Source organism: Aureobasidium pullulans (assembly GCF_000721785.1).
Source record: "Aureobasidium pullulans EXF-150 unplaced genomic scaffold scaffold_21, whole genome shotgun sequence".
NCBI lineage: Eukaryota > Fungi > Ascomycota > Dothideomycetes > Dothideales > Saccotheciaceae > Aureobasidium > Aureobasidium pullulans.
In genome coordinates this window covers 353,211-372,357 of record NW_021941041.1, presented here as the reverse complement: position 1 = coordinate 372,357, position 19,147 = coordinate 353,211, and the positions used below count along the sequence as shown (strand labels likewise).

At 49.4% G+C, this 19,147-nt stretch overlaps 4 protein-coding genes across 4 annotated transcripts; 1 reads left to right on the top strand and 3 right to left on the bottom strand.

The window, feature by feature from the left end:
- Window positions 1-160: 160 nt before the first annotated feature.
- M438DRAFT_241854 (uncharacterized protein) lies at window positions 161-1,309 on the top strand (the record flags this gene model as incomplete). Its single annotated transcript, XM_029899548.1, has 2 exons — window positions 161-668; window positions 867-1,309. Coding segments are annotated over 2 exons (951 nt in total), but the record flags the coding sequence as incomplete, so codon positions are not given.
- A 6,074-nt stretch (window positions 1,310-7,383) lies between these two features.
- M438DRAFT_368229 (uncharacterized protein) lies at window positions 7,384-10,415 on the bottom strand (the record flags this gene model as incomplete). The annotated part of the gene is made up of 1 exon (XM_029908027.1): window positions 7,384-10,415. The coding sequence occupies exon 1, from the start codon at window positions 10,261-10,263 to the stop codon at window positions 7,384-7,386; it is 2,880 nt and encodes a 959-aa protein (XP_029757258.1). The 5' UTR covers window positions 10,264-10,415.
- Window positions 10,416-11,462: 1,047 nt separating this feature from the next.
- M438DRAFT_338444 (uncharacterized protein) lies at window positions 11,463-13,538 on the bottom strand (the record flags this gene model as incomplete). Its single annotated transcript, XM_029904123.1, has 1 exon — window positions 11,463-13,538. One exon carries the CDS (start codon window positions 13,536-13,538, stop codon window positions 11,463-11,465), a length of 2,076 nt encoding a protein of 691 aa, XP_029757257.1.
- Window positions 13,539-16,767: 3,229 nt separating this feature from the next.
- On the bottom strand, window positions 16,768-18,589 carry M438DRAFT_338443 (YccV-like-domain-containing protein; the record flags this gene model as incomplete). Its single annotated transcript, XM_029904122.1, has 2 exons — window positions 16,768-16,933; window positions 16,986-18,589. 2 exons carry the CDS (start codon window positions 18,587-18,589, stop codon window positions 16,768-16,770), a joined length of 1,770 nt encoding a protein of 589 aa, XP_029757256.1.
- Window positions 18,590-19,147: the final 558 nt, after the last annotated feature.

The window sequence follows — 19,147 nt, the reverse complement described above, 5'->3', positions numbered from 1 at the left end:
ACCCGTAGCTGATGCCACCGAGGCCACAATCTCAGCTCCTGCAACATCACAATCCCAACCTCAAAACCTCTCCGCTGGCACAACAACCGCAACAACCTCCACCGACAACACCACTGCCACCACCGCACAAACCCCCGCAAATGCATCCCAACCTCCTCACACAACAGCATCCACCACAACGACTGATCCCCCAATCTCCAAATCAATGCAAAAGAAACTCCGCAAACAAGCCGAATGGGATGCCAAAAAGGGTGAGCGCAAAATCTGGCGCAAGGAAAAGAACCAAGCGAAGAAAGAGCGCAAACGCGAAGAACGGCGCACCAACCCGGACGCCTGGAAGGAAAAGCAAAAGGCCTGGGTGCGACCTACAATGCTACCCATAACCTTCGTCATCGATTGCGATTTCGACAATCTGATGAGAGATAACGAGAGGATTTCCCTGGGAGGGCAATTGACGAGATGTTATTCTGACAATAAGAATGCTGCGTTTAGAGCTCATCTTGCCGTGTGCAGTTTCAATGGAAAGTTGAGGGACAGATTTGATGGTATTCTCAACAAGAGTTATCAGAATTGGAAGGGTGTGAGGTTTTTGGATGAGGATTTCGTAATCGCTGGGGAAAAGGCAAAGGAGTGGATGGCAGACGATAAAAAGGGTGGACGATTGGGAAGTGTGTTTGCCAAATACGCTCCTGCTCAACCCACCATCACCGAAGAACAACAACAACCACAGCAGACCGAAACCGCCAGCGAACAAGCCGTGCCTCCTACCACGATCGAAGCACAAGATACCAAGCCAGAAGCCGCAACAAAGTCCAAACAACCACAATCCATCAAACCCACCTCCCTCCCCGCCGCCGACCTCGAAGCCCTGAAGCAACAAGCCGAAACCATCTACCTCTCCGCCGACTCCGACGTCACCCTCACGGAACTGAAACCCTTCAGCACCTACATAATCGGCGGCCTCGTAGACAAGAACCGCGAAAAGGGAATCTGTCAAGCCCGCGCCGAAGCCGCTGGTATCAAAACCGCCAGACTTCCCATTGGCGACTATCTAGCCATGGCGAGCAGAAAGGTGCTCACTACAAACCACGTGCATGAGATTATGCTGAAGTGGTTGGAATGTGGGGATTGGGGCGAGGCGTTTATGAAGGTCATCCCCAAGAGAAAGGGAGGACAGTTGAAGGGGTATGCAGGGGAGGGTGGAGAAGGCGATGACGATGAAGACGAGGAAGGTGATGCCGATAATGAAAACGACGACGTGCAGGATATCGAAGACAAAGAGGAAGAAGATGCCGAGGAGCAAAATGAGCAGGATGCCGAATTGGAGCAAAATGCCGGTGCCGCTACTGCTGAGACTTGAAACTGCTGTTCAAGCACTGAAACATTTACGTGTATATACTTTTTGCCTCATCATCATCTCTATTCACTACAAATGATCTTTCGCCTCTTGACATCAACGCCACTCTTGACTTTTACACTTTCAGAGCAATTCATACCCAAACATCTTTACTTTACCTTACCTTCTCATCCCCTTAACATCAAGATTACACACCACAATCCCATCAATTCCCATCTTCGCAGCTCTATCGCCTCTCCTCCATCCCCTCCTGTCTCCAGGGAAGGTGTAAGCTTATCTGTTAGTAGGACTTATGATATCATGTGCATCTCGGTAATGATAAAGAGAGCAGCTAACACTATACACGACACTTATCTCTATTATAAGGACCAGTAAAAGCTCAGGGATATTTCGAAAAAGGATGTTTCAATTAAAACATGAACGATATTGATCAAGAAGCAAGATATTTGATTGAATTGCGAAGGGAAGACCCCCTTGCAAGGTCCATGATGGATGGATGGATGGATGGATGGATAAAAAAAAAAAAAGGTATAGAAAAGCCGAATGTCAAAAACCCCCCCTTGAATTAATAAGGAGCAGAAAAAAACGAAAAGGAAAAAAAAAAACAAAGACCCAAATCCTCAAAGAAGGATTGATCTAATATTACTACCCTTACCACACCCATCTTCACCCTTCTCTTCCCCCCTTCCTCTACCTTCTACCTCGCACTCGGCTTGTCTTGAAAATCTCAATCCACACTTCCATCCCTCTCCCCCCTCTGCCCGTTCGACACCCTACTCAACCTAGACGTCCTGCCCCCCCTCCCATCATCAGTCCCAGCCAAACTCTCACTCCCAAAACTACCTCTTCTGTCTTTTTCCCTCTCGAGCATTCCCCTCAGATCTTCCAATTGCGTGTCCCTCTCTTCCAATCTCTGTCTCGCTCCTTTGCGATCGAGGAGACGTCCTTCTCTTTCAGCTTTAAGTCTTCTTTCCAATTCTTTGAGTCGGTGGATCCATCTTTGTTCTGAAGGCTGTAAAGGCGGTGTGGCGATGACGATGGAGGGGTTTCTCGTCGCGTTTGCCGTAATCGGTTGTTGTTGAAGCGTTTCTATCGCCGAACTGGAATGATGGCGCAATAAACTGCCACCCATACTCGCTCTGGGTGTGAGTTGATTGCTGGCTTCTCTGTCCTCTTTCTTTTCCGTTGGCTTCGGGGTGGCGGACTCGGCGGCGGATTTGTGGAATCGTATTTCGGCTCGAAGGATCTTAACCTCTTGCTTCAGTTTGGCGATTTCTTCCGTGCTGCGTGTGGAGCTTCTGTTCATGTTCTGCTGTGATTTGAGAACTGCGGATTCTTGTGCTTGCACTTCGATTTGGTTTTGTGCATCCTTGACCGCTCGTTCTAAGAAGTCCATCTTCTTGACGCGGACGTCAAGGTTTTGCTCGAGTGTTTGATAGTCTTTGCGAAGATTCTTTTCGACGGCGCGGATTTGCGATTTGCAATTGGACATCAGAGCTTCGAGCGTCTTTGTGGCGGAAAGAATGGTGTGGTGGAAGGGTTGGAGGGAGCGGGTGATAGTGTCGAGCGTGGGTGAGTCGGAGATGCTGGCTGTCCATTCGTTGCCGCAGAGAGTCGACAATCTGGTCCAGAGGGTGAAGAGAAGTTGATTGCGCTCGGTGAGTTGATCGCGGTATTGTTGTTCAAGCTGCATCATCTTGCGGCGGTCTTGGCTACGTGCTGTCTCGAGATCCAGGGCGCGAGACTCGTGTTGGGCCATCATGCGTGCGTTTGTAGAGTGGCCGCGCTGAGATTGCTCGAACTGGTGGAGGTCTTTTCGGCGTTGGGAGCGCTCTTTCTCCAACATATCTGACAGTCTGCGGCTCTCGAGACCACTGCTTTCGAGAAGTTGGTCTCTGTTCTTTAGCAAGCGGTCCTTTTCTGCCAGTTGCGACTTCGCTTCGCTGAGATCGTGCATAGTATTCTCCACTTCGTCTTGCATTCTCTGGATCTCCTGAAGCCAACCAGTGCGTCTATCACCAAGCACGCGTCTGAGACTGGTCTCGAGCTCTTCCAGTCTAGTCTTGTACTTTGTGGCTTCAGTCTCCGCTTGACGTAGAACCTGCTTGACACTTCTAACTTCATCCTTGGACTTCGTGTTCTCGTCGTTGAGGTCATCAATCATTTGTTGGACTTCTTGCTTGGACTGGTTGTCGACGATCTCGCGTTGGCGGCGTTCTTCGACAAGGCTTTCCTCAAGCTCTTGCATCTTCTCCTTCTCGTCTTGAATCATTTCCTGCGCCGCGTTGAGGCTATTCTCCAGGTCGCCAATCTTGATCTTGTCGCCTTCTTGCTCTTCACGTAGGAAGGAAATCTCACCATGCAAAGACTCTGCCTGAACCTCAAGCCTGTTGTTCTTCAGAGCAGTCTCTTGCAAGTTCTTCTCCATCTCATTCAGCTCTGCATTGGCTTCATCCAGTTCTTGCTCAAGCATTTCAATACGCTTCATAGCTGCTGTCCTGTCATCTTCAAGCTGAACTAGACTGTCATTGAGATTGTGCAACTCGCGCTGCAGAGCCTTGAAGTCGTCTTCTCGATCCTTGAGGTCCGAAGCAATGCGCTCACGTCCTTGTTCGGTCTTGTCAAGACTGTCCTCTAAATCTTCGATGGCACTAACAGCTTCGATTCTGAGTTTTTCGTGTTCGGCCTTGACGTGCTCGAGTTCTAGTTCTGTCGCTTCTAGCTGTTGAATGGCTTCGTTTCGCTGGTTCTGAACTGTCCTCAGATCTTCAACAGCAGCATCCAATTCGTTCTCAGAGATCTGGACAGCCTCTTCGAGTTCTGCGATAAGCTCGGTCTGCTCGTTGAATTGTCGTTGCATGTCCTGGAAGTCCAGTCTAAGAGCGGCGTTCTGGTCACGCAGGATGCCTTCACGTTGTTCGTAGCCATCTCTTTCAGCATCACTCATTCCCGTAGCTTGAGTTTGGCCGCTAGTACGAGATGTGGACCTCTGGTATTGATTTTGTCTGGACACGGAACGATCGAAGATACTTTCGCCCGTCATGGAGCGGCTCCCGTCGACTCTGCGATGAAGGAGTTTTAGGTCTTCGATCTCCTGCTGAAGACGTTCTCTCTCTCTGTTGCGAGATGTGAGCATGGATGTCTGAGCACCAAGATCGCGACGTAACTCGGCGTTCTCATGTTGGAGCTGATCGACCAGAGTGATACTGGAGGAGGAAGCGACAGCGCTGCGGTTGTCGATGTGGTCGGATTCGGTGGAATGTGAACGGAGTTGGCTCATTCTGTTGAGTCCCCTGCTTGCTTCTGAAGCCTTTTCGCTTCTAAGCATGATGACTTCTTCGCGAAGCTTACGGATGTCCTCTTCGGCTTGTTCTCTACGAGCAGTCTCTGTAGTGAGAAGGTCTTTCCACATTTCCTAGACATGTGTCAGCGTTCTTGTCTCGGATGTCTAAGACCAGGTACTCACGGATTCATCTTCCTCATGCTCTGGCCCTCTTCGTTCATTCATGGCAGTCATGTACTCTTTCATCTTACGCTTTTCCACCTCCTTGGCCATGTTCTCAGCAGTGAGGTGTGCAATTTGAATCGTCTTTCTATCAAGCTCTTCGCTGAGTTGGAGAATCTCATACTCGAGTTCTTCATGACCATTGCCAGCCGCCTCTTGAGCGAGCTTTTGCGCTTCGGCTAGGTCCAGCTCTGATTGCTTGAGCCTCTTCTCAAGGTCACGTATTTTGCGGCGCAGAGATTGGTTCTCCTTTCGCTCGTTGGCAAGATCGGTCTGGAATTGGACATTCTTGTTAATCATGTCCTTTACACCTTCTTCCGAACGATTCTGCAAAGCCTGGTCAAGGAAGTGGATCTTAAGTTTTAGATCAAAGTTCTCCTTGGTAAGCTTGTCGATCTTGCTGTTCTGCTCTTTCAAGGTAAGATTACCACCTGGGCGATTGCTGAACGTAAGCGCGTTTGAGGAAGATGCTGGCCGCTTGTCAGGGGAGATGGGACGGTTCTGCTGTCGGTACTCTTTTGCGATGGTGTCGGGTACTTGAATGTTCTGCACATGACGAGTGATGATGGTGTCTGTTGGGGCATGGAACTCAAACATGTCTGGAGGACGGGGTGTAACGGGATCAGAGGCGATGGATATCTTGTCCTCCTCTTCTAAACTACCTAGAGCACGTTCTGCGCGGATGCTTGCCAGTACAGAGTTGCCACGGTTCAATGGAGGAGGATTAGGCTCGCTGTCTCTAGACATGGCCGACACAACACTGCCGAGACTGGGCAGTCTTGAGAGTGGACGGCCGTGGCTGAATGAGTGATCTTCGGGGATAGCACCACCAGTCTGTAGAGCGTAGTCACCAGTTGAGTATTCTGTATCGGCGTTGGAGATGGCAGAGAGGTGGCTGGGATTTCTTTGAGAGATGTAACTAGGTCTCTTCTGTAAGCGTGACGAAGCGGAGTGAAGGCTTCCCATGTCGAGCAAGCTTCTATCTGATATCGGCAAGGGGATTTCCTCTGGCTTTGTTGAGGCGGAAGTTGTGGAGAGGAAGGAATGTTCTGGATCTTGCGGCGCATCTCGTTGCGAAGGCTCTCTGGATGAATGCGACAGGGCAGCTTCTCCAGAAGAAAGAGACAAGACGCGTTGGTCTTCGGACGATGGAGCATATACGGACACCCAGGAGGCGGATCTTTGTTCGGCGTCTTTGGAGGGATTAGAGCGTAGAGTGAGTCTTGTAAAGGCGGTCGACAGGTCGTGATCGTTGTTGGATGAGCGGCGTACGGGCTCTGCGCGCATCGAAGAGCGTTCGGCGGCCGCGGCGGCAGGGGACGAGGGTTGTACGATAGGAGCGGATGCGACTGAAGCAATTTCCTCCTCTTGATCTTCCTCTTCTTCCTCTTCCTCCTCTTCCTCATCAATGTCGTCCTCGGTCTGCTCCTGGATGGGTGGAATGTCGCTGTCTTGGTGGTGTTTGATGTTGAGGTAGGTATCGTCGGCACCAGTCCTTTCATGGGACACACGGGTGGACAAAAGGTCGGGCATGAAGCTAGACTCGACATCCATGAGCTTCCTCCTCATCTCGCGCTCGTCGAGAGCATCAATGTGCGTGTTGTTGACATGTAGCAGGCTGTCATTGGACATGGGCAACGGCGGGAGGTCCGAGTCGTCTTGGTCGTACAAGTCATGGTGCGGAGAGAAGGTTTCATTGTGGTCGTCATCGTAGTCATCCTCTGGGTATAGGTCGTCTTCACCGTGGTATGGATGGTAGTCGTCGATGGATTGTTTACTGCTTTGTTGATGGTCTTTGACTTTTCGAGATGAGACATCATCAGCGTCGGCGGCGCGGTCGGCCAAAGGCGCGGGCGAACTCATCTCCTAATCAATCCGGTTGGCGAAAGAGAGGAACACGTCGCTGCCAGATCGCAGATAACTGCGACTTGCCCATGGATGAAGCATCAACAACTGCAGATGAAACGTCCGACAAGCAAGCAGGCTGGGGCTAGCTTGGAACCTTGCCCGAAATGCTCGGTCCCCGAGGCCTTGTCTATTGTTTATTTCCACCGCGTAGTTTCTTGTAGGATATATCTAGAGATGCTTGATACCAGTTGTCTGTAGGAATATGAACATAATTTATCTTGGACCACTCGAACTCGTTGTGGTAAAAATCGTCTGTCTACCTACTTTGCGCCGCGCTTGCACTTGCCGAATCCGGATCATCAAAGCCCGAAGCAACTTCTCCACCATCGCATCTGCAGCGCTCGACCTGCCCTGCACCGACTACTCGAGTACTCATCAATCATTCTTCTCATAACTACCTTATCGCAACTACATCAACATTGCTCATTTGACGAGAGCGCTACAACACACTGAATCCTTGCGGGCAATAGCATTGTCTGCTGAGGTTACGCCCCTTAAATAGCTTCACAACGAGACAAGCATAGGCCAAGGTTCGAAAGCACGTTTTGAATACTCGACTCTACACATTTTGGCTCGACAGAATCCCCCCTCCTTGACATATCGGGACCGACTACTACAGCTCCTTCTCCGGCCTTGCCATCATGCTAAACACATAGGTCTCCAGCTTCTCCATGCTGATATGACCGTCATCTGCCGCATTTGTGAGGCTCTGTTCGAACTCGTGTCCAGAGTATTTCTCAACAACTGGGAAGATGAAATGGAAGGTTTGCAACTTCTTCTTGGCCTCCATCAATTCGACCTGCTCTTTGTGGATTCGGTCGACCATCTCGTTCTCCAAAGAGTTGCCTGCCGCCATGGCTTCTTCCAGCTTCTCCTCGACGATGTCGTGCTTGATCATAAGATCATTTAGCTCTCCTTGGAGGCTGTTACGATCGCCCTTGACCCTCTCCATTTCTTTTCTGACGTCGTTTAGCTCAGACTGGAGGTTGAGGTAATCCTCCTCAAGCGCTTGTGCCTTCTCCAGCGCCATCCTGAGATGATCATGCTTGATCGTAAGGTCTTGGTCTTCACTCTCGATGCTCTCCAGTTCCACCTCGAGACTGGTGTGTTCAGTCGTCAGGTCGTCCACATCGCGGCCAAATCTGACGTTACGTATGACCCTCACAAGTTCCTCCTTGAGCGCGGTGCGATCGGCGGCGGATTGCCTCAGTTGTTCTTGGTATGCGTCGCGAGAAAGCTTGGTCTCTGACAAATCCGATCTCATCTCATCCAGATGCTGGTTGTGCAGGATCTTCATGTCTTGGAACTTTCTCTGGAGGTCGTCGCGCTGACACTTGATCTCCTCCAACTCTTCATCGAGGTTGTTGCGTGCATCGTCGATTGCATCCAGTCGGTTCTGCAAGGTGTCACGCTCGCTCTTGGCCTCATATAAGTCTCCTTTGAGCTCGTGTTGGTAGGCGGTCATCTGGTCAAGATGCTGTCTGTGGTTGAACTTCTGATTCTCAAGCTCTTTTTCCAGCTTGTGGCAGTCTTTGTTGGCTGTGGCAAGCTTCTCTTCAGTGGTGGGTCGCTTCGGGTCGTTTTCTCTATGTTCCTCGATAAGATCCTTCACCGCGCTCACATTTGCTATGAGCCTATCGCGTGTAGCTCTCGCATCACGAAGTCCGGCTGTGAGTTCTTCTCGGACCACAGACAGATGTTCACGATAGTTGTTGGTCTTTTCCTGGAGCTCTGCTTCAAGTTTGAGACCCTTGTTGTTGGCTGTGACGAGCTCTTCCTTGATCTTGAGATACTCGATGTTGGCTTTGGCAAGTTCTTCATGGGCGCCGTCCAGCTTCTCTTCGACTTCTTCCAGTTCAAAGGCAATATCTGCAAAATCGGCCTCGAGTTCATCGCGGTCGGTTTTCTCATCGGACAACTCATAGCGGAGGTCGACGCATTCCATTTCCACTCCGTAGCAGCGTGCCTTGGTACGTGCCAAGTCGCTATTAGCTGTGGCGAGCTCTTCCTGGACGGCGAGCAGCTTCTTTTCGGCTTCCTCCTTCTCACAGGCAAGATCTGCCATTTGAATCATCTCCAAGTCGAGGCCGTATGTCGTGGACCAGACTTCATCGCGATCGACTTTGACGTCAGCCAACTCCGTGCGAAGGTCGTCGCGTTCCTTTTGTGCTAGAGCAAGTTCGTCTTGCACCTCATCGCACCATGCCTTGGTATGTGCCAATTCGCTTTTTGCCATCTCCAAGTCACTGATGGCCTGTTTGGAGCTGGCCACGGTCTTGGAACGCTCCTTTTCGACATGGTCCATAGTATCCTTGAGATATTTGTATTGCTCATCGGACTCGTGCTGGTACATCTGGAACTCCTGCTGCTTTACGTTTTCCAAGGTTTCGAAGTGGGTGAGAGTATCTCTGAGCTCTTGAGCGTGCTCGCTCTTCAGCGTCTCGATGGTCTTTTGCATCAAGTCGAAAGTCGCAACTTCTTGCTCTCTGAGACGCTGGATTCCCAAGTTGGATTTTTCGGCATCTTGGCTCTTTTGTTCGGCGAGTGCTTCAGCGGCCTTCAGCGATTTTTGCCTTTCGGTGAGGACGAGATCTTTGTCGTGGATGACTTGTACCAGGTCGCTGATGCCCGTGACGTGATCCATCTCGTTTTCCTCGATCCCCAGACGCAGTCTTGCAGCTTCATCCCTGTTCTCTTTGGCCAGTGCTTCAGCGACCTCTAGCAATTTCTGCTTTTCGGCAAGCATGGTGGTCTTTTCGTTGATGACGTGTTGCAGCGTAGTCAGATCCTTCGAGTGCTTGGACTTCAAGTCTCCGATCTCCAAGCGTCTACTTGTCTCATTTGTGCTCCTCTGCACGGTAAGTCCCTCCACAACCTCCAAAAGCTCCACCCTTTCATCAACAAGGTCTTTCTTTTGCTTGAGCAAAAGGTTGGTTTCATTGAGAAGGTCATGTTTTTCCAACACAAGGTCATTCTTCTCCTTCAGTATAGCTTCCTGTTCATCGACAAGTTGGACTCGCTCACTCCAGCATTCTTCGATTTCGTTCTGGAAGTCTTTGAGTAGAGATTCCAAGTTTTCGCACTTGCGTGCGTGGTCGAGTTCTTGTTCTTCTGTGCAGGTGCTTTCGTTTGAGCTGGTGGAGTAGGAGCTTTCGCAGATGCTTTCGTTGTCGCTGCTGATGGAGTGGCAGCTTTCGTCGTCGCTTTCGCAGATGCTTTCGTCTTCTGACTCGACTTCTTCTGACTCGGCTTCTGATTCGACTTCGGTGTCAGAGAAGGGGGAAGTTGGGGGAGGGGAGGAGATGAAATGTTGTTCTTCGGTTACGGATGGTTCGTTTGAGCTGGTGGAGCTGAGGATGGACCAGTTGTCTTCTTCATCGAAAGAGTGGGCGGCGTTGATCTCCATACCCTTGATGCTGGAGGTGCTCATCTCTGCGGTCTTGTCGTTGGCGACCTTCATCTCCATATCCTTGGTATAAGTACCTGAAGCCATGATGTGAAGAGGTATCAAAAGGTTCAGTTTGTGTAAGCTGTGTAATTTGTGTCGGAGTCAGAAAAGGCAAGTGGTGTGAAAGTGTTGCGTCGACTTGCTACTTCTTTTCTTTCCAAATATCGTGTGTAGAAAAAGAAAAAGACAAAGCCAACTCGAAAAACTTCGCAATTTTATTCCTACCTCACGCGAACGAGTCATAAGTTTTTTCTTCTTCCTTTGCTGGTTATCTAACTCATTCTTATGATTCACCCCGGAATCATTGGTTGTAGAGGTAATTTTTCTCCGCCTCTAGGCTCTAGGGATGTTGGGGATATCAGTATCATGCTATATAAATCTTCCCATCACCTTCAATCATCCAAACTCCTCCTTTACATAGACAAAAGAGGTATTTGGTTTTTTTTAGACACCTACCTTGTATGTGATGTGATGTGATATGATACTATAGAATGATCATCTATCGCACGCTGGTTTTCCATGTCGTCATGTATTCATGAGGCTCAATGACGCTCAAACTTTCTCTGTCTGGAGGCCCATCCACGAGGTAGGTTTTAGCACGTGAATACCATGTGTGTTAGAATATTCTTGGAAATAGCTACCCTGAATTTGATAAAGATGAGATGATGCAGTGTAGCATGGAAGTTACAGATTTACATGTTCGGAAGGCGCGATTGTTCACGGAAACGAGTTATTTTTAATAAAGAGTATAAATGCCGATTGGGGTGGTGCGAACAAAACCCACCACTTCAACGAATGTCGGGGAGATAGAACACGGCATGTAGAGTCACTGAAATTATTGCACTGGTCAATGGAAATATTTATGGAAGGGAAGTCCCTTTGATGGATAATAGTATGATCTAGAAAATCCTCATTCTGCTGTATTAAAGTGTGGAGACAAAAAAAAAAGAGGACAGAGCAAAGTGTTTGTCATGATGATAGGCCGTAAAGAATGTTTCTGCAACAAATGAAACCATAAAGTTCGTGTTCTCGGGTTGAGAAGCCCTCTGATACCGAGCTTCATTATTGGCACGAAGAGGAATATGTTCTGCTCTTGATACCGAAGCCGTGGGAGGTCATCTGACAGAACAACAAATCCTAGAAGAGGAAAGATAAGGTAGTGGAAAGAAAAAGACGAGTTGTGAACAAAGGAGGGAAAGAATCAGTCCACTGTCAAACTATGCTCCAGCTCTGAGGAAGGGATGTTAGTTTCCAGTTGGAGAACTCGGATACCGTTGCAAATGTTGAGTCGTGCTGCGTAGCGGGTATCTAGGTGGCCTCTGCAGCTTGACCATGTCAGACTCAATATCCTTGTCTCGCTGGATGTGTGCATTTCTCAAAACACCGGGGATTCGACCGTTCGTTTGCTCAAGTGGAACATCTCTGAAAGGTACAAAGTCAGGTGAAAGAGCTCCAGGCTCATGTCTGGAATGCAGGACTTGCGTCCAGCACCAGATGAGCTGAGTACGTCGTTTCTCTATGAGCGTGAGGATCTGGCTTTCCGAGAAACTTCGAGATCTTTCGTACAGCTGATTGATTGTATGTGCGTCTAGTGAGTTGATAGGGAGGGGGTGAGAGATGGTTGTGGAGAGAGTGGAGGTGTGAGGTGTGGCTGCTTTTATGAGAGGCTGCTGGGTAATGGATAACCCCCTTCGGTTGAGATCTTCATCGTCATCTTCGGTTGTCGCCAGTGTACGAGGACTCTTCTTCCCTTTATCTCTGGCTTTGTTGATGGTAGAACTCGAGCGAGAAGCTTTTATTCGCCCGGAACAACTGACACGAGTGGAGATGGGTGAGTTTGTCCTTGCGTTGGTAGATGCTGGCTCTTTGTTTGTGCTTGGATCCACCGGATCTTCGAATGATCGAACAGCACTCGCAATGGTAGACACAACACTGTCGTCTCTGGGCTCTCGCTTGATTTCTGGAGTGTTAAGATTATCGCCAGATGGAAATCCAAGTCTCAAGAGGGGTGTTTGAGGCCGCCCGAAAAACTCTTCGTCGTCTTGGTGGTCATCCTCATCGAAGCATTTCCCCTTGTTACTAACGCCATTTGGCTCCAAGCCCTTCTGATTCGTGGCTAGTCGGACAGGGTTGACATACTCGCACTCAACATGATCGACGCTTTTGCCTTGACTTTTGACAACCGCCTGGTAAGCTAGTTGAAGGTCCACTCCAGCATCGAAGTGTTCAACCAGTAGGGGTGCCAGAGTACTGTCAAATCTTGCTTGCGAGATAATGCGATCGGGAATTTTCCGCTTCGTATAAGCATTTCGAGCCGACGACGGAAAGTAACTGAGATCGGACCCAATACATTCACGTAAAAGATACTGGTGAGCATCTTTGAACTCTGTAAAGGGTGGAATAGGGCCTCTGGTCTCATTGGCCCAATCAAGCATGACTTTTTCGTCGAGTGGTGATGAAGGCCATATCTTGTTTAAAATTTGGGTGTGGGTCAATGGAATAGCCATGAATGGTGGCCCATACAGTGTCCCATCCCCGTGAGGGCTCCAGAGTCCAAACACACGAATCGCTTTGGCAGCCTGTCGGCCAGCTTCGAGACCACCATACCATAGCGCAAGTTCCACGAAATGTGCAGCCGACAAGCTCCTTCTCGTGATTCTCGTGGTTACAGCTTTCTGAAGGTATTTGGTGACATCCCAAGTCTCCTGAGTAACCAAGGGGTCTCCAGACTTTCCAGAAGCTTTTTCGGCGTTGTCGACAAGCACAGAGGTGCCTTGAAGTAAGTCTTGAAGAAAATTGAGAACGCAGGCTTGATCGGGCTCATGTACTATCGTTTGTGCCAACGAAACCCACATTGCCTTGTGATCTTCAGTGATATGCTCGGATGTCATGAACCTTTTCAAGGCCTTGAAATCACAGATGCCATCTATGACACCATGCGACTTCGAAGGCCAATCGAAAGGTAAATTTTGCATGACCTGTCCTGGGACAGGGAGCGATGACCGTGCGACCAAAGCATTTTCTTGGTTGGTCTGGTTCAGACCGGGCTCACCACCGCTGGTAACACTGTTTCGAGAGTCACACGAGCTGCGTTCATACTCTAGAACATTGTCCGACTGTTCCAAGGGCGGATCATCGTTGTCCGCTTCAGCATCGTCCACTTCATCGTGTTCTTCGACGATAGCTGGCGATCTGACGTTACCAACGGCAAGCCTAGGTTCGACCGGAGACGACGAGACACTATTGCTACGAAGACGTTTGGTGTATTCGTGACGTCCGTGAGTGTTTGTCGGAGATGTTGGAAGTGCTCGCTTGCTCATCTTGTCCATCCTGTTCACATCACAGATTAGCATTCCTGAAGGCATCGCAGGTGATCAAGTAACGACTTACTTGATCTGTTGCGATATCTAGAGATTGACTGCAGAAGACGAAGATGGCGTTGATGGTAAATCTGCAACCCAGATGGGAGGGTGGCTAGCTGGCTGATATAGTATCTGCTTCGGGAGACAGAAGCTTCCAGGCTAAAGTCCCAGCAAACGATACTGCCATCAAAGCAGAGTTCGGCGTTTTGTTGAGCATGAGTGTCCAACAAAGTGGTGAGTTTGTATGTTCAGAATTAATCCGATGTCGAGAAGTAACGCAAATTTTGGGACAAATTTTCAATTGTGAGCAGATACGAAGAGCAAACACTTCCTTTCAATCCAGCCTTTTCTCATTGATTATTGATATATCACTGCGACCACAAACTACATTGCCCACCAGCCTTCGAAGCTTTGTTCTCAGCTCATCAATATTGACCCGAACGAAATGTCTACAGCATGTACATCTCCGCCATCGATGACTTTGGCCTCGTTGTGTTGTTAAAGCTGTCCTACGCGATATGTTAGAACCAAAATATATATAAGCAAAACGGTTGCGCCTACTGTTCCAAATTTATTTGCAAAAAACAGAGTAAGATGTCCATTGCGTGCTTTCATCATTGCTGCTGCAACAAGTCCCGAGAGCATCGCACCCGACATCAGAGCAGTCGGTCTTGGCATGGACAGTTACCTGGCATCCGTGTACGGTCCCGCCGTTCTGCATAGCCGAATCGAAAATCCCGCCGAGGGACTGGCAGGCCACACCAACATTGGCTGATTGCGAGGTTGTAGCCGATGTTCCAGAGCATTTGAACTCAGTGTACGTATCGAACGACCATTGAGCATGGCTCACGGCGCAGATACTGCTCAGAGTAGTGGCGAGGAATAGGAACTTCATATCGGTGACAGAAAGAGGTCGATTGTGGCTGGATGATATCGAGCTTTGCGTGAAGTATAATATATGGGAAGAGATGAGGTGCGGAGGAGATTCTTGGGCATGGGCTTTGGCGATACTCCATTATATGCCCAAACCTTTATGCGAGGGCACCGCCTGGACATTTCTGATCTACGGTCAGGATGACGGTGAAGGCATAGACAGTGTTACATTGGTCCACGTAACATAGGCGCGTGAGCAAGATCTTCGGTCCAACAAGCGTTTGATATCTTTCCGAAGCATGTATTGACCTGGGCCCCGTTGCTATATTGTCTTCAGAGTTCGTCGGCTTGAAACCCTTCCTATTGCTCACTCTGTAGGATATCGATAGTGTTACATCGGTCCGCATGACATGAGCGCGTGAACGACAATCTCGATGTATGCTATCGTTTCGAAGGAGTAGCTTTGCAGTCTCCTCAGCGACATCTCTGATCATGTATCTCGCCCCAATGGGAGTAAAGTTCGCCGTTTAGAACTCTTGTCTGAGACCAATCCTGTAAGATTCCCGTAGTAAGAGACCGTATCAAAGTTCCTACTATAACATATGCCACCATGGTATTGGGACTGATAGCGGTTCGTAAAGTGCTTGCCGAGATAGAAGATCCTCGCTTGCTTAGTCGTAGCTGCAATAGCATGAACCGTACTCGTACTGAGGCATAGTGTTGTATGCAGATCGCTCGCAGAGACATAAGATCTCTGCTTGTTAGGGTCGGCACAGCTTGGAATACAGATAACATTCTGGGTATCTGGGACTTACGGCCGTACGCGAATTGGCTGGCTAAGACATCGGATCTCTGCTCATCTGATTCTCAGTCGAAGCGACTATATAGCACATACCGCCACTTACTCAGAATTACGGCCGTAGATGAATTGCTTGCGGAGATAGGCGATCCTTACTCGTTCTAGTCGGGTGTTCTTTTGGTCCGAAGGAGCCAGAGAGCTTAGCAGCATTAAGACAAAGCTTAGTGAAGCTTGGTTTGACTACCATCCAGGCAGACTACGTGCGCATTCACGTATTCCATTCATTAGCTCAAACGGCTCTCCTTAGTAACAGTAGCCACATCCATATCTCGCCGCGTGCCAATGCCTCGAGGGGATTGAGAAACATGACTGAGGTGGTCTTTCCCAACGTAGCATTCGAAGTGGAGATTCCTGCTTCCCACATTCATGCTGACGGATCATCCTATATTCCTCAAAGCATCTAACCGAGATGACGTGGTGGCCTTCTCTGCAGAGAAGTTCCCAGCGGAAGAAGATCCAGCGCTTGTCATAACTGGTAGTAGGTATAAGTTCAGCGACCTTTCCCGCTGTCATTCGTTTCTTGCTCGACACAACTCAACACTCACAATCATATCCTTGCCTTCCTCAAATTATAAATACCAGTCTTTTAAGATGCATCCAGCCACCATCGTTCTTACGCTTTTCGCAACACTGACACTGGGATCCTCTCAGAAGATTGTCGTCTATTCCGACGACGCCTGCGCGACCCAAATCACGACTTTTGACTCCTCTATGGGAAGCGAAAACTCCTGTCAATCTCTCCCTTCGGGCATCGGCAGCTACGAGGTCACGAATGATGCTCACAACTGTGAGGCTGCCTCGGGAATAACCGAGTACAACCTGTATTCGAACACAGGGTGCTCAGGCAACGCAGTGATTAGCACCTGCTACGTTGGTTGCACGGCTGTGGGTGATGTTACTCTGGGGTCGTGGCTATGGCAGACTGCTTCCGACCCTGTGGACCCTCCGAGGATCTGAGACAGATTAAGTGCAAGGAGGAAGGGGAATCGACTTGGGCTTCAGAGAATCATGGGTTAGAAGCGGCACTGTGGAGACACAAACCGCAGCATTGTAACGTGTGCGTAATGGGACACTCTGCGTGCGTAGACAGGTATCGAGAAATTCAGATCATAGTTCCCAACCTCACCAATTAGAAGCTGTGATCCATCACTCACTGTCCTCCCATCATTCATCTAGGCGGCGGACCAAGTGTCATATCGTATTTTACTCCCGGCTGCCAGGTCGCCTCGCATCGCCTCGATGCCCTATCTTTCCGCCGCGTACAGATGCCATGGCCCATAGAACTTGATTACGAGAACAGTCTTGCGGCTGGAGTCATGGGGTCAAGTAGATCATGAAAGGTTCGCATTGACTCGAAGACAACCAAGATCAATCGTTAAGTAAGGTCTGATCTGGAATCATTGTGATCGTAAATTCGTGGCCTGTGTTATTTTCTTCTGTTTGTGTGCTGTTGTTTCAATCGTCAGGGTATTCATCCTTGATATTGCTAATAAAGACTTTGTTCTCCTGGTCCCAGCGCTTGAAGTAGCGACCAGCAAGTTTTAGCAAATTCTCAGATGGGTCTTCTTGGAGTACCACGATGTTTTCTTCTGCTACATAGCGTAGAGACTCATCTTCGCATCTGTGAACATGTTAGCATGGCTGTGATGACATAAGTACTGGCAGAAACTCACATGATATGGTAGAAGCTTTGTTCGCGACCATGGGGAAGGTCTTCAACGCGCATACTCTGGATCCAGAATTCGCCGGCCTGGCAGCTCGGATCCCAACCAATGACCGCACCCACATAGCCATAGCGTACGTGTCGGAAGATTTGTCCCACTTTGTGTTTGACTAAGGATGTGCGCTCGTCTCGAGGAGTAACAGGATTCGCATTGGCATCTGCAACTCGAATCTGCTGCAAGACAGATGCCAGTCTAGCCTTTGCTTCCGCTCCGTCTAACATAGGCAAGACAAATTTTTCGAATAGCAGAGCGTCATCAAGCCACAGCCCATCTTGAACGTAGCCTTCGAACCAATTTACTATCTGGTTGAGCCAATGTTGATGGCGCACAGCTAGTTCACGACTCTTAGGGGCGTCGACCTGGCTCATGGTTATCAGACCCCACAGCGCGCAGAATGCAATATTGGGGGTTTCCCATCCTGGTGAAGGACGATGGAATTGCATAGATCCGATGATGTTAACACCATTTCTCAAGACCAAAGCTCGGGTGTGAGCTCGAGTCAAGCAAGAATATTGGCTTTCTGGCGTGTTGTAGTGAGGCATCTGGTCGAGCATGTCACGCATCGTCTGCTCCGTAAGAATCTCATCATTTTCAAATGGGTTCATCCAAACAACACCATCGGGAATGGTATGATTTGCGCGTGTGTCTTTGATCGAAAGACCGTATGAGCTCTCAATAACGGCATGAATTTTGCCAGGGAAGTTGCATGGCCAAGCTTTGACACCAAGTCGTTCAGCGACGCAGCAAAAAATGGCGACCGACTGCATAGGGATAGAAGATTTGTCGGTAGGGTGTTTCAATACGTGGCAGATGAAGCGATATCTCATATGACTGAAGGTCTCTGGGGAACAGCCCACAAGATTGTGCTCTCTCAAGTACTTTGAGATGGCAACGGCTTTAGCGATATAGTCTTTGTCACGCCAGTCCGGGTCTGAAGATTCGACAGCATGAGCGAGATCGTCAAGCTCCTCCCTCAAGACTTCGAGTTCGAAATCGCTGCTGCTACCCTGAATGAAAAGATCAAAGGCGCCCAAGGCCTCTTCAAGAGGCGGATAGTCCTGATACTGCATCTTATTCCATGTTTGTACCGCCTTGTAACGGTGCAGCAACTCGAGAATAACACCACTCCAATATCGGCGGGCAAGAACGTCATCAGCGTCATGGGGAGCGTGAAGTTGGCGCACCAGCATGTCTTTGGCATCGTAGGAAAAGTCCTCTACAATGTCGTGCATGCGCGCCATGCGGTTTTGTTGGGTGCTTAGAAGGTCGTTGAAGATGGTCAAGAAGCGTTTATCCTGAATGACCTTGTCGGCGTAGGCCTGCTTCCACTGGGTTGTTGAGTGAAGGTTGTAGTCCGGGATTGGTCTGTCTTCCCGCTCTTCCCAATACCTCCATTCCTCACGACACCAGCGTCGCCAAAGTGAGGCGGTATTCGAGATCTTGTACAGGCGTTTCGAGCCTTGGCCGAAGTTGGCGGCGGCGGAGGCGCTGAGGTGAAGGAAGATGTTGTGGATCAACTCGTCCGGCAGGTCAAGTAGCGTTGTGGAAGCCATGGTGGTGAGCTGTATGCGATGGCTCGGTGAAGGTGAGTGCTGGTAGCATTGAAACAATAGACTAAAAACTTGGACGACTGAACGGCAACTCGATCTCGCCTTCTTCCTGGTCGTGACGCGATAAAGTTGCCCTCGCAGAAGCAAGAACCGATGACGACCAAAATGCGGAGCGGCGAATCTTCGGCTTTCCGGCTTCCGTCTTCCAAGTTTCAACTCTGCCGTTTCCTGTAATCACATGTCCAAAATCAACATCTGCCGTACCACTCTTGTCGGCGCGCTAGTCGCCAATCTTCAAGAAGCAAAAAGCCTTCTGGTTATGGACAGCCTTGGAACAAAACTACTGTCTATCTCCAACTCCATAACCGCTCCCAAGCTGCCAGCCTCCCGTATACTCTGCTATCACAGCATTGGCAGCATGTCTTTGAGAGATACGGCTTCAGCTCTGTAAGAATCAAGAGCACACATCTCCCTATATTCGCCTAGGTCTGTTTTGACAACCATTGACGTGCTCTTTTGCGGCGTATCAACTACTCCGTCTTGTTGCCGACATATCCACAC